Consider the following 15111-nt stretch of genomic DNA (forward strand, 5'->3'; position numbering starts at 1 on the left):
CTTAATATCCCTACATTCAGCTGAACTGAACAAAATTTGAACACTTACAAATGTTTCTGGCTGTGCTATATATTTGAGAGGATGCTGATAAATAGAGGTAATTCCTAAGTTATGCCCGTGTTTCTTAGTATCATGTATTTCCTCTATTTTGATGTAGCTGAAATACAAAAAGATGTGTTTCTGCATCCTTCTGTGCCTAGCAAATTAAATGGTAGCTTTCTCCTCCCTGGTTTATGTTGCTGCAACAAGCCGTCATTAGCGATGGTTGGTTGTGCTTTATGATTTTTTTTATGGCGATGAGTATTTGTTATTAATTGTTATTAATTCAGTAGCACTTGCTCACTCAGGCTTGATGAAAACATAAAAATAAAATGACAATGACAATAAAGTCATAATTTTTTCACTGACTCTCCTAATATATTTATATACCCTTAGAACAGAAGAAGTGGCAAAATTAACTACTACAGAATGTCACAGGACGGAGCCCACCCAGAATGCTTTTTGCCACAAAGCATCTTTCAGGTCTTCCTAAATAATTCAAAATGTATTTTTGTGCACCGCTAGTAGTGGCTGGAGAAAATTCTCTGACTGTTAGAATCAAGTGAACATCACAGAATTCAGTATTCAGTGATACTGATTCCTCATGCATTACGGAATCGGTGTGTGCAAGCAATGGAGTTTCTGCATCACACTGTATCCATATCTTGATTGGGCTGGGATTTTGGAAATCTGAGAACTCAGAAAATTGGAAAGCTGTGTGAGGCAGTAATGGTCCTACAGACTGAGATGTTACAATAAGTTGCTAGTGCCAAAATAGTTAGCAACTTCTGGATTCTTACAAAAAGGCCATATAGTATTTTTCTAAAAAGACATTATTTCAGGGAAATTGTTAACATTTTGATGTTATTTTATATTATGATATAGATTTATATTATATATTTTTATTTATTATTTTATATTTTATTGATGAATTCAATTTAATAATTCATTTGCTACATTTCTGCTGGCCTTTATGAAGTATGTGTAAGGGATACGAGCCCAAGTCAGAGAGGGTGATTGAAGGCATTCCTAAAATCTAACAGAACCATAGTAACTGTTGGAAGCTTGAGGCTAGGCCAAGAGAGGTATTTCCTCTTACAGTAGTATAACTGTAGTTTGACAGTTTGAGAAAGTTTTTGACTTAAAGGTTAAGGATCAGATTCTCCATTGACCAGAACCCTTAAAAATTTCTGTTCAAAATGGTGCTAGTGGTGTGCCTATTCTTAATTTGTGAATAATGTATACTAGTGGGTTTTTTAAGCATAAATTGCTTCTTATTATGAAATACTCTCCGCAAATCCTTGAAGATTAAGTAAAACACTTCCTCCTTATCCTCACAGACTGAAGATCTGAAGAAGATAAACCACGAGCTAAGGAAGCATGTCATACAACTTCTTGATAACAAGCAAGTGGTGGAAAATCAAGTGGATAGGTTCACTTGTAAAAGTGATCGTCTGTATAAAGAACTGGCTGTAATTGGCAAACTATCTGAGCAGCTGGAAAAAGAATTGCTATTGAATACTGCTGATAAGGAGCTTGAGGAAGCAAAGGTATCTTCTTATTAGAATGAATATTGTGCAGTGATATTTTAATGTTGTTTGCTAATATTCTGGCAACTGTTTTGGGGTTGGTTTTCTTTTTTTGCCTTTTGGTCTGAATTTCTAGCTTTCATCTCTGCTTTGAAGTATATTTGCAGGGACGGAAGAGCAGTAGGTGCTGGCAGTATGTTATTTTTCAGGTGTAGAATGATGCAAGGATTAAAATCATGCTTGCAGTTGGAAAGAATGTGGTTTCAGTGAAAACTGGTTTTGATTTTCCAGGATAATGGAAAATTGCGTTCTATGCACGTGCAATTATGTGATTTAGTAGTAGTGGTGAGATGAGAGAAAGCATATTCTTTGTTTGCCGTTAGTGTAGCTACATACATATTTCTTTAGCCCATAGGTATAGTCAAACTGTCCCTGTTTTCCAAAGTTTCTCAGTAAGACAGTTCTGGGAAAAGTGTTCCATGCTTCCTTTTTCATTCATTCACCTGACAGTAACTCAACTGTTACAGTTTTTCCTAATCCTGTACTGCATCTGAAGATAAAACTTCTAACGAATTCCCTTCTAGATTAAGTTTATTGTTACTAAATAGTATGTTTTCAGCCTAGTCAAACTGGAAAACATACACAAAATTGACTAGAATAGTTGAGTTAAAATGCTGGATTTGCACTAATGATTATCCAAAACTAATGCATCTCTTGCTCTCATTTTTTATGGTAGATTCAAGTTCAACAGCAGCAGAACAAGATAAAGAAGCTGGAACACACGGTGAAAACACTGAAATCTGTGAGTTAAACATGTATCCTTAGTATATATGTAGCTATGAAATCAGGTCATTTCCACATGAAATTAAATACTTGTATAAGTGAATTTCACTTGCTTTGTTTTCACTGATAACAGACAAGTTATGGAATGGATAAACATGTCTGTTTTCATTTGTAGTTTTCTGTCTCTAGATGGATGGGTATCTGTTTATATTTTGCAGCTAGCCTGTAATGATTTTGCTTTTGACAATCTTAATATTTTTTTTTTTTACAAAATTGCATATGACTGTTCTGAATACCTTGCAAAACAGAAGTAACATTTTTTTTCTTTAAAAATTGTCTCTTGGTATTCTGTCTTCCTTAATGTGTTATGATACTATTGGAATATTTTGAAATTTACACAATGTTGTAATTGTAGAAATATTTGCCAGTGGTAAATCTAACTCATTCACTTGCTTCAACTATAAATTTAGAGGGAATTTTTTAATGTGTTCAAGACAATAATTTTGTACTGTAATTTAAATATTTGTCTCAAATTTCAGAGGAGTGGGATGGTTGTAGTTTGGGTTTTGTTGTTTTGGTTTTTTTTTTTTTCTTTCCTGTATATGATATTTGAGCTTATGCCACAATCCTGCAAAGAACCCAGCTCTGGGAAAAAAAACACTCTGACCACGTAGAGTTTGCTGCTCAATTTTCTTGGACAGATTTTGATCCTTCAGCCAGAAAGCTTGAGATTTGAGAGCTAGATTTACTGAGAGATTTAGGTAATTATAAGTTTTCAGGGTTTTAAACACCTACTTCTGCATGTGTTTTAACAAAAATAATACTAAATTTGCAGAGTTTAGTATTCCCTAGGTGCTTAAACTTTCAAGAGTCCATCTACCAACAGATAGATTGTAATGGAGAGGGATTTGGTGTGCAGTTTTGAACTTTGGCATTGCAGTTCATCTCCAAAGTCTGTTTTAGGCTCACACATGACTTTAGGATTTCAACTATATACTTATTTGCACATTACTTTATTTCCATTTCAAAAATAGACCTTTCATGGATCTCAAGCAAACATAGTGACCTAATTTCTTTCATATTTAAAAATTCATTAAATACTCCAATACAAATCTACTTAGTTGTCCTCCTTAGTTTTGAACAGATATATTCCTGGTTAATTAACATTTAGCTTTTATGTCCTTCTCTGTCCTGTTAGATCCATTTTAAGACATTCAGACATATCCTGCAACATAACAAAAAAGAGAAAATACAGACATTGAGAAGTTAAAAGTTAAAGAATGTTACAAAAATTCTATTTTGGTGAATTAATTCTCTCATTTCTGCACATGCAGGTTATTCTACAAACAGAAGCTGAAGTAAAGCAACGGAGGTCACCTTCAAGGCTTGATGCCTTTATTAAGACATTGGAAGAGGACAGAGACTACTATAAATGTCAGACTGAGAATTTGCTGAAGGTATTTAAAAACGCATTTTCAAGTCCTATGCAAACTTCTACTTGTGGCAGCATGTCAACAAAAAAATCACCTATCCAGGTAAGCTTGGGAAAACACTTTGAAAGAGGAGGAATGCATTTTTTAGAATGTTGGTTTATCTTATGCTAAACTACCAAAGCCATAAGTACCAGGAAGAAAAACTAATTGATTATAAATAGAAGGATGCATAAGATGGGAGCAGGTCAATAATGTGAACTTAACTGCTGCTTTACATTGCATGCATGTATATCACTTGAAATGGTTACTGGCAACTACTTAAATTTTAAGTAATTATTAACATGATTGTTAGTACCGTTTGTGGTAGACATTTGCTGCTCAAAATAAAAGTGTATTTTACAAATGTTATGTATATCTCTACTTTAGTACTAAATAATATGTATGTATGGTCTTGACTATCTGGAGGTTACTAGGTTGAAGGTTTATTAAATCTTTCATAGAAATTTCCAAATCAGATATAAGAAGAAAACATATCAAGGTTTTTTTCTCTGCTTTAAACTTATCACCTTATTCTTTAAAGGGAGTGAGTTCTGATCCAGAAGTTTTGAAAATATGGAGAGAACGTGAAGAACTTAAGTCAACGCTGAAAAAATATGAGCGCCATGTGGCAGAAATTCATGGTAACTTCAAAGTTTTAACAGCTGAGAGAGACAGCATTGTCAGTCTTTATGGACAGGTAATTTTGTTTATATTTGTATGGTTAATTAAAATAAGATGATGTACAAGATAAAAATCCTACTTTTGTTTTTGTGTGAAAAAGAAAAAGTGCAAAGCATTTGTTTTAAAAAAAAAAGTTATGGAAATTCTGTAATTTGGTTCTGAGAGTTAAATACAAGTTTGTGAGTGCTGTCCTGAGTTAAGAGTGTTTCCCTGAATCAAAGAATATACGCGCAAATTACTACTTCATCTTTGATACTACACAGTTTCTGGGATGTTCTGCATTACCAGCCATTTGTCACAGTAATATTTTACATTTTTTATTCCACATTTCTGTTATGCTGCTGTTTTTAAAAACAGGCACAGGAAGAGATTTCCCAACTTTGTCCGGAATTTATCAAATGCTCTAGGACTCCTAAATGTGCTGTGGCAGCTCAAGCTATGTTAAGACATGTGGAGATAGAAAGGGATACAGCACTGTCAGATTTCCGAAGGATGACTACAGAACGTGACAGCCTCAGGGAGCAGTTAAAGGTTTGATTCCACCCCCTCCAGGTTATTTTAACATGAAAAGTTAGTGCTGTAATTGGTGACTAAAGATTTCCATTCTAATCCAGAGAGTTAATGGCATTACATGTCTGTGTTGAGTTCAGACTTGGTTTTATGTGATTTTGTTGTTTGATACAGATTTCCCAAGAGATTGTGTTTAAAGAAAAGGCTCATTTGGAACAGAGAACTGAAGAGCTAGAAACTACTATTCAAAATGTAAGGGAAAATAATTATTTTTGGAATTGTAAATGTGGTAATACAGGTAATGTTCATGGTTAATCCTGCAGGACCAACCTGACTTTCTGTCAGGAAACAATGGGCTAAGGGCAGTGGATGTCACTTACCAAGACTGTAACAAGGCTTTTGAGAGTTACCCACAGTGTTCTTGTATCCAGGTTAGGATGTTATGGTCTGGATGGGTGGGCAGCTAGATGGGGAAAAAATTGATAGTATGGTCAGTCTTACCAGGTAGCGTTTAATTTGGCTTGGAGACTGTTAACATTGAGCACCATGGGGGTTTGTTCTGAGGCCTGTCCTGTTTAACGTTTTTATCAGTGACCTGAAGGAGGCAACAAAATTGCAGGCTCATAAAGAAAGCTTGCAGATGACACCAAATTAGGGAAAACTGTTGATATGCTTAAGAGCAGGGCTGTCATCCCCAGCAACTGAGACAGGCAGGAAGAATGGACAACAGGAACCTTATGACGTCCAACAAGGATGAATGCCAAGTTCTGAATTTGGGAAGAAGAGCCATTGTCACCAGTACAGGTTGGAGCCAATGGGTCTGGGAGCAGCTCTGCTGAAAATTCAGGCCCTGGAGGCCCTGGTATACAGCAAGCTGTACGTGACCCAGTAGTATGCCTTAGTGGCAAAGGCGGGCAAGAGTGTTGTAGGCTGTATAAACAGGACACAGCCTGTAGCTCAAGGGAGGTGATTGCCCCCCTTTACTGAGCACTCATTAGACCACACCTGGAATACGTGGCATCCAGTTTTGCCACCATGGTACAAGAAACACATTACCAAACTGGAGTGAGTTTAATATAGAGCTCCCACAATATTTAGGGCTGGAAAACTTTCCCTATGAGAGGAGACTAGTGGAACTGGGCTTGTTCCACCTGAGGTAGAGGTGGCTTAGGGAGGACCCAAGTCCTACCTGCCAGTGCTCATCAAGAAGTCAGAAACAGGCTTTTCACAGCAGTGCATGGTGGAAGGATAAGAAACAATGGGCATCAGTCGAAAGGAGGAGGTTTCAGGCTGAACACACAAGGAAATACTTCTTTCTCGTAAGGACAGTCAAGCAGTCCCCAGCATTGTTGGAGACTTTCAAGACTGGACTGGACGAAGTCCCAGGCAACCTGACCTCAGAGCTGGCCCTGCTTTGAGCAGGAGTTTAGATTAGAGACCTCCCAGAGTCCATTCCAGTGTGAATTATCTTATGATTGTATATTATTAAGACCTGATGCTCCAAAAACAGATGTAATTGTACGGTTCTGTTTTAAGTTACTTGTGTGTGCAATTGTTTGCTAATATATGGTGCTAAAACAGAAAATGAAAACATTAATAAAATCAATATAAATCTTCAATATATTTACAGTCTTGGTAGAACTCGAGTTTTAAATAGATTAACATTGATTTCTGGAGTGTATCTTTCTTCTAGATCTTGTGACTATAAATTCTATTTAATTTTCTTTTTCCCCTTCAGCCTTTTAAATCCTACCAAGCTTGTAAGTGTAGTGCCAAGGTCTATAATAGTACACTGAGTGCATCTGTAATGAAGAATACACTGTAGGCTTAAATAGCTCTGAGTACTCTGAGTAGTAAATTAGCTTTAATCACACGCTTGACATATGATGTGCAGTGAATATTGGGAATAGTCTTGTTTTAGGTACATCATCTTATTTCTTGAGTTCATTTGGTACCCTCTGAGGGCAGTACATCAATATGAAATTTATAGCATTAATATGGAAAAAGTTACTATGTACCAGAGCCTTACTGACTTGCTCTTTAGAGGTATGACTTTTGATTATAGTAACACAAAAATTAGTACCGAAAGAATCAGTAAATGAGAAGAGGGATGAGGTAGAGATTTTTTTTACCTCAAGAGCCATTTCAAGTAATTTTGAAAGGACAGTTCTTTGAATGTTAAGTTTAAGCATTTAATAAAGCAGGGGTCCTCAAACTTTGTATACAGGGGGCCGGCGCATGGATGAAGAGGCAGGCAGTCATCTGTGGCTGCTTGGTTTCCCCCCCGAACCCCCGGCGGGGGGGTGGGTGGAGGGGTTCTGTAAATACCGGGGGCCGGATTGAGGACCCTGGGGGGGTGTGTCTGGCTGCGGGCCGTAGTTTGAGGACCCCTGTAATAAAGAAACACATCTTCCTTTAAACTGGAGATTTCAAACTAGCTTTGCTGGAGTCTGTGCAAGAGGTTTTGGAGCTGTTCTTTGTCTAGGTACAGATCTAAAGGCCTCATGGTGGTAACTTGGTCATATAGAGCTTTATGCAAGTGTTCTACGGTGATTTCTCTATCCGGTTGTCAGCATAGCTATACAACATAGTAGAGCCCTAAAGCCATCATGGGTAGTGTTGTATCCCAAACTGGGATTTGTCCCTTCATACACTCATATTAATGTTTTCTATTATATAATTTTGCACTGCAAACTTTTAATGTTGATCAATATCAAACATTTTTGCCCTTGGGCATAATTACCAACCTAAAATTTGCACTAATGAATTCAAATATTCCCAGAGATCTGAAAGACAGGAAATTGTCCTTCAGAGGACGTGAAAATCACGTTGCAGGTCTTTGCCAACTACCTTCAGTAGACCTGGAATCAGGCCCTGAGTAAATGAGATACTTGCATATTTCTTCTTCAGTAAAAGTTTTGTGCTAAAAACAGAGCAGTATTTGAATTAATTGAAGAAATTCTATGTATAAATCAGCTTTTTGGGGGGCTTTTAATATTTCATTATATTTATAGTTAGATAGTGAACGGTTAGAACAGATGTCCAGAGTGGTGCTGATGAAAGACACGATTGATTCTCTGGAAACTGAGATGAAAAGATTGGCAAGAGCAGCACGGGACTCTGAAACTGAGCTGAGCCGACAGAAAGCTGAATATGTTTCACTGAGGTAAGTAAAAGCATATAATTGCATTAGTTTGGCAAGCAATGTTAGCCTATATTCATTGGTTTTCATAACTGTTATATAGCTCAAAGGGAAAGGAATTTGTGATAGTTGTTCTTATGAGCTATCCTTTTTGGAATTAAATTGTTTTCCTTGTTGCTTATCTGTATGTAAATGTTCTTGGCTTGTTGATATTATGTATGCTGAAAATCATCTTCAGTGAAAAAGTAAAATTTACTCTGAGAGATTTAGGAGCTTTCTATTAGAAACTGTAGGGACTGATGTATTTTGGTAAATTGCATATGAATTGAAAATTTTTTTTTTTTGATTTTTCATTGTTTTTACAGAGGCAAGCAAACACATGAGTGCCACATGTAGTTACTTTCAAGCATCCTTTTCTTAGTCTTGGAGCTTTTTCATGAGGGGAAATAAAACTGAAGCCTTGTGTAGGGTTTATGGGCTGCTGCTCAACTGGAGTTCCTGAGCATGTTCAGAAGCATGTAGTAGGACTAAACTCAATCAAAGCCTTTAGGTAATAAAGCATAGGTTAGTGAGTGCAAGACAGAAAAGGTAATTTACTGACTGGAAGGGAAGATCAATCACATGAAGTGTTTGTGGAGAGATACGAAGGACTAGATCACAGACTGAACTAGGCTACAGAGTGAACAGACTGCAAGAGAAGATACTGTGACTTTTTCCTTTTGTGTTTTCTTAAATATAATTCAGTTAGGCAGACACTCTCCTAAACCTGTGTGTCCTTACAAGTCACCGTTGTAGTTGACGCATGGGTGTTGTAGTTTTTTTGTTGGATTTTGATTGGTGGGAATGCTGGGTGGTAGCATGCAATATTATGCTGGCCCACAATACCTTTCTATGGGTACTGTGATTTCTAAAATAACATGAACTCCCTTTCAAATCCAGTCCTGAGTTATTGCTGCTTTATAATAAGTTGTCAGATTTAGGAATACTGTAAAAATTTAGTTGCTGAGGATTAGTTACTGCTGCTAAAATACCTTTTGCTTTTCTCCCCCAAACCAGTCTGATAGCTCTCTTCAGTTTCTTCAACAGTTTGGGAATCATTAATATTACTACACGATTCAAACGTATGACTTGGGTCTAACTGGAAATAGGCCAGGCATTCCAATCTATGTCCCAAGTGATGATTTTTATTTTAATAATTTTTGAGACATTTTTACGTCCACCTGTAATTCTTCTTACTGTTCTGTGATTTTATACAGGAGTATTATTCAGACTTTAATATCCATGGATTAAGGTTAACATTAATAAAATATCCCCAATTGTCTAAAATATGCAGGAGAATCTTACTTTTTCCTAACTTTTGCAATTTTGTTGACATTTCAAAAAGGAAAAGAATTAACATATAAACATCCGAATTGTCGTGTTTAATGCTTCTGCTTTTCCAGATTATTGAATGAAAAGACAGAACAGAGTCTTTCAGAGGCTCAGCAAAACCTTATTAAGAAAAAATATGAAATGCAACTTACCCAAGAGAAAATTATGCTTTTGAATGAAAAAATTGGTGAGTGACAGATACAAATTTTGTAATAGAATTCAATTTTATTGAATTATTATATTACTGCTTTTTTTCTTATGGGTTGAAAGAAAAAGTGTTGAATGCAAATAAATACACTTTTGACAGTTTTAACATTTCAAGTGCAAAACAATTGTTTTCTTTCATTATTGGAAGGTTTTTGCATTTTAAAATTATGTAATAAAGCTCTTGCAAGTAAGTTTCAGTGATAATACAGACTGTCAGCCAAACAATGTGTGTTGGTACCAATGTGCAGTGTCTGAGCATATCAGTTGTATTTGTGATCCATCAAGGTCGTGTTTGCACCTCTCAGCACCATAAGATGATGATGATGATGGAATCAGGAAAACATCCATCCTTTATAGTATGTATCCTACACTGTATGTTGCACCTTTTTTGTATTGTGAAACTAAAAGAGGTGGATACAGGAATTATTCTGTAGTGCCAAGGAATACGCTCTTGCTTCCAAAATTGCAACTGCATTGTGTTAGCAGTATTTTACTGTGTTCTATAGATGCAGTTGACATAATCACAAACACAGTGCTGAATTTGTGAAGGGAAAATAAAGTTAATTATAGCTAATTTCATCTAATGTTAGAGCTGACTATTGCTATTAAAATATCTGGTTATTTACAAATTTCAGACTCTGGTAATTTGGTTTTAAATATTTCACTTGAGATAAACATTTCATTCATATGAATAAGCATTTCATTCAAGTGAACTTAAGGTTTTTTTAATGTTTTGGCTAAGATGTTTAAGCCACTCCTGAGAAGGCTACAGAAAAATATGCTTTGTCCACACTGAAATCCACATACTTTGTTTTAAAAGTTGGATACTTCTGGTACAGTAGGGAGTGTAGCAGAGTAAAAAAGTAGGGACTTCATGTTTGATAGGCATGTCAATCTATGTGTTGTTGCATGCTTTTAATCATTCCCAGAATATGTATCTGAATTAAATGTATTTTAAGAAAAAAAAAAAAAACCAACAGAAAAATCAGTTCATTAAAGCTGAATAGAAACTTTTCAGAATTTGGCATCTGAGTTCCTATATAATCTGACTGAAGCATGTTCCAATCTAGATTCATTAGCATTTTTCAGTGCTGTGAGGCAAGTCCAGGCAAAGAATCTTGAAATTAACAGAGACTGTCTGTATTCTGTTACTATCCTGTGACCACAGGGATAACAGTGGGCGATGCTGAAGGAGAGGAAGTGTAGGTGTGGGGAGAAATGTACTGAGAGAAGAAAGTTGAGAGGTTTTAACTGCCAGATCAATAAGGAGAGGATACTTCAATTACAGTTTGATAAGGCAGCCCAATCCTAGAGAAATAGGTAGGAGAAGTAAAGTTAATAAAGAGTCAGGAGACAAGTAGAGAATAGGGATATTGGCCGGACAAGAATTTGCAACAAGGATTGGTTGTCAAAGGAGACTGTAAGTATGAAACAGCGAGATTGGAAGTCAGTGAACGGAGAAACAGAAGTGTGGATGTGGCACCAGGGAAAGCTGGGGCAATGCAAGAAATCAGAGATTGAAAATTAATAGTGAAGGGAGGGAGTGAAGAAGGATCCAAGACATCAGTGAGGAGAGCTAGTACGAAGTGGTTAAAGAGACTGGAAAGATCCTCAAAATTGGATAACTAGTTCAGAGATTGCAGATAGGACTTGGAGCTATTGGACATGCACTGCGACTAGAACCTGTGCACAGCTACACACAGAGAATATTTAGGACTTTGACAATAATGCTGAAAGCAGGAGAAAGGTTGGAATTAAAAGGAGATTGAGATGGAAAATGTGGGTTTAGGAGTTTCGTATTAATAGGGAAGGAGTCTAGGATGAGAAGCCTTAAGACTTGGGGCTGACCAAAGTGAAGAGAAAGGATTAGCAGCTAATGTTATCTTCTTGGAGAGGTAGAATTGAAGAAGATGGAAAGAAAGTGTGTGTGCCCACTAGAGAATGCTTTCCCTTTTAGGAGTCTGGAATGGAGCTAGGGATTTCCAAGACTTGTGTTACATTATTTTTGCTGACAAGAGAAGGTACATTTGGCAAAGTGTCTCTTTCCAGTGCTTGTCTGCAGAGAGAACAGCAGTATAATCCCCAGTGGTTTGTCTTATGTGTCATGTGACACACAATGGGAATCCAAATTGTGCTTTTTGTTTTTCACTCAAGCAGCTTATTTCCGAGACAAACACTTAAGAAGTTGGGAATGCCAGTTTTAAGGTTGTCTGTACTACTTAATAAATAAACTCCAGGTTGTGGGGTTTTTAAAACTTATGCCATTGTTTTTAATTACACTATCATGTGGTGTTTTTCTATAGAAGCCTTTGCACCAACTTTTGCAGAGTTTTGTAGGGAGTAAATCAGTGTTGTCTAGTGAAGCAAGCTGGTCTGTCAGACCTTCTTAGCCGAAAATACAGTGAATAAAGCAGGTAATTGCAGAAAGAAAGCACACACTATTTAAACTGTTAAATATTGTTATACAATATTTTATACTATTGCTGTCTGTATGTTAGAATTTTGGGGAGCTTTTCAGAATTGCTCACTAACTATACATCTGACCTCTTTTCACAGTGCCTGATTTTGAGACTTTGGTTATTAGTTTTCAGAAATGTTGAGCACTCACAGCTGAGGCAGCAATCCATGTTTGGGTTTTTTTTGAATATGCAATACATTCTACCCTGAAAATTTAGGTCATAGTTTGGGCACCCAAAATAATCAGATAGCATTTTTAATTGATCGTTGTGCCTCCATTCCTTCTCTGTAAAATGGTGAAACACACCCTTGCTTAGAATCACAGAATGGTTGAGGTTGGAAGGCACTTCTGAAGGTTAGCTTGTCCAGCCTCCCTTGTCAAGCAGGGCCACCTAAAGCCAGTTGCCCAGGACTGTGTCCAGATGGATTTTGAGTATCTCCAAGGAAGGTGACTCTGTAACCTTCCTGGGCAACCTGTTCCAGCGCTTGGTCACCCACACAGTAAAAAAATGTTTCCTGATGTTGGGACGGAACCTCCTATGTTTCAGTTTGTGCCTGTTACCTCTTATACTGTTACTGGGCACCACTGAAAAGAGCCTGGCTCTGTCCTCTTTATGCTCTCCCTTCAGGTATTTATATATATTTATAAGATTCCCACCTGAGCCTTCTCTTCTCCAGGCTAAACAGTCCTGGCTCTCTCGGCTTTTCCTCATAGGAGAGATGCTCCCATCCCTCAATCATCTTCATGGCCCTTTGCTGGACTCTTTCCAGTATGTCCATGTCTCTCTTGCACTGAGGAGACCAGAACTGGACCCAGCATTCCAGATGGGTCGCTTCAGAGCTGAGTAGATGGGAAGGATCACCTCCCTTGAGCAGGGAACCATATGTTACCTAATGCAGCCCAGGTACCATTCACCTTCTTTATAGCAAGGGCACACTGGTGGCGCATGTTCAACGTGGTGTTCACCAGAACCCCCAGCTTTACTGCCAAGTAGCTTTCCAGCTGAGTGGCCCCCAGTGTGTACTGCTGCCTGGGGTTGTTTGTCCCCCGGTGTAGGACTTTGCACTTCCCTTTGTTGGATTTCATGAGGTTCCTGGCAGCCTGTTTCTCCAGCCTGTCAAGGACCCTCTGGAAGGCAGCATGACCCTCTGGTGTATCAGCCACTCCTCCCAGTTTTGTGTAATCAGCAAAATCCTGACAGTACAGTCTGCCCCATCATCCAGATTATCAATGAAGATGTAAAACTAGACCCAGTATTAACCCCTGGGGCACACTACTAGTTACTGGCCACCAACTAGACTTTGTGCCACTGATCACCACCCTCTGGGCCCGGCCATTCAGACAGTTTTCAATCCACCTCACTGTCCGCTCATCCAGCCCATATATGTCAACAGCTCATCTGTGTATCTTATGGGAGTGTCAGAGGCCTTATTGAACTCAAGCTAAACAACATCTGCTGCTCTCCATTCATCTACCAGGCCATTCAATTTATCACAGAAGTTGGTCAGTCGTGACTTTCCCTGGGTGAAGCCATGCTGACTTAATCCTGATAATTTTCTTGTCCTTAATGTGCTTGGAAATGGTTTCCAGGGTTAGCTGCCCTATCAGAATTTTCTTTAGAGCCAGGTTTGATCACTGTCTTAGCAGATTCCAGAGCCATGCATCCAAAAATACGTGGAAATTTGAGTGTGCCTTTCATCTTGTATTTTGAAATAGGGAACGATTCTGTGGAAAAAATACAATGTGAATTTATACTATGATGCCCCTGAAAGACTGAGCTACAGATCATTTTACTTTGCATGTTTTACCTCCTGGAAGTGGTTAATAAATATCATTCAATAAGTCTAATTACACTGATTTTTAAAGATTAATTTACAGCCTGCACATTTTTAATGAGATGTAAGGTTCACTGTAAGAAGAGTTCCTGTGGTTCTCCTCTGTGAATGCTATGCATGTAGATTATATAAGGATTGGTAAATGTAGTGTGCAACACCTTATTAGCTTTATGAAGATAGGGAGAGACATCTTTTAGTATTCAATTTTGTAATGAGTAGATTGCTTTTTTCATTATTATCTTTGCAATTTTTAAGTGGGGTTGAATTTTATAATTGCATTACTCTTACATAAAGTTTATTTAAATAAAAAAAAATCAGAAAAAATGGCTAACATCATTGTATCTATCACTTTTACTTTATCAGTCATTATATGCTGTGGTCTACATACTGCTTCTTTCTATAGTAATTCTGTTCAAGCCTTTGTTGCTATAATACCCAAGAAAGTTATTTTTAATGATCTAAACATCTGCTGTTTAAAAGCAGATTTGTTTTGAGCCAAGAAATTGAAGGCCTTGATCTAAGGAAGAATGCAGTTCTGTAAATATCAGTCAGATTATTTATGTATTTTGTAAAGGTACGTGCTTCAGTGTTTTCTTGAAGGGGAGCTTTTGCCATGTTTTTTATGCTTTAGAAGTGTATCAAAAGAGTTTTTATTTCAAATCAGTTGAATTAATAAAAATAAGACCTTTCTGGTTGTGTCCAGATAACTTTTCAAGACAGAGTCTTGTACAACAAGAGGAGATCTGTGCTTTGAAAGAAACAATTGCACAACTTGATAAAGAGAAGGCATCTTTGCAAGACTGTGTGGAAGAAGGAAGAGAGAAGATTGCTACTTTTGAGGAAAGCCTGGCAATTAAAGTATGTTCTAATGTGTATAGTCAAATAGTCACAAAAGATAAATAGGGAAAGGATCTGTTGGGTCCTCACACCTGTCTTATATTGGGATCTACAACAGCGCTCAGTGCTGACCTAGTTCTGCTCCAATTTCAAGGCAACAACAAAACTCCTGTTGACTTCAACAGCAGGTTTGAGCAGCGTTGGTTATCTTGTGTTTGGTGTTTTGTATCGTCTATATTTATCAAGA

At 37.3% G+C, this 15111-nt stretch overlaps 1 protein-coding gene across 1 annotated transcript in view; it reads left to right on the forward strand.

Moving 5' to 3' along the window:
* TSGA10 (testis specific 10) overlaps positions 1 to 15111 on the forward strand; it is a 28308-nt gene that overhangs the window by 748 nt on the left and 12449 nt on the right. The window contains exons 2-10 of the mRNA XM_027813407.1: positions 1380 to 1589; positions 2305 to 2370; positions 3686 to 3886; positions 4365 to 4520; positions 4862 to 5035; positions 5189 to 5266; positions 8029 to 8180; positions 9599 to 9714; positions 14731 to 14885. Of these exons, the coding sequence (XP_027669208.1) occupies positions 1380 to 1589; positions 2305 to 2370; positions 3686 to 3886; positions 4365 to 4520; positions 4862 to 5035; positions 5189 to 5266; positions 8029 to 8180; positions 9599 to 9714; positions 14731 to 14885 (1308 nt within the window). The remainder of the gene's footprint in view (positions 1 to 1379; positions 1590 to 2304; positions 2371 to 3685; positions 3887 to 4364; positions 4521 to 4861; positions 5036 to 5188; positions 5267 to 8028; positions 8181 to 9598; positions 9715 to 14730; positions 14886 to 15111) is intronic.

The sequence above is a fragment of the Falco cherrug genome, chromosome 2, assembly GCF_023634085.1.
Source record: "Falco cherrug isolate bFalChe1 chromosome 2, bFalChe1.pri, whole genome shotgun sequence".
NCBI classification, from domain to species: Eukaryota; Metazoa; Chordata; class Aves; order Falconiformes; family Falconidae; genus Falco; species Falco cherrug.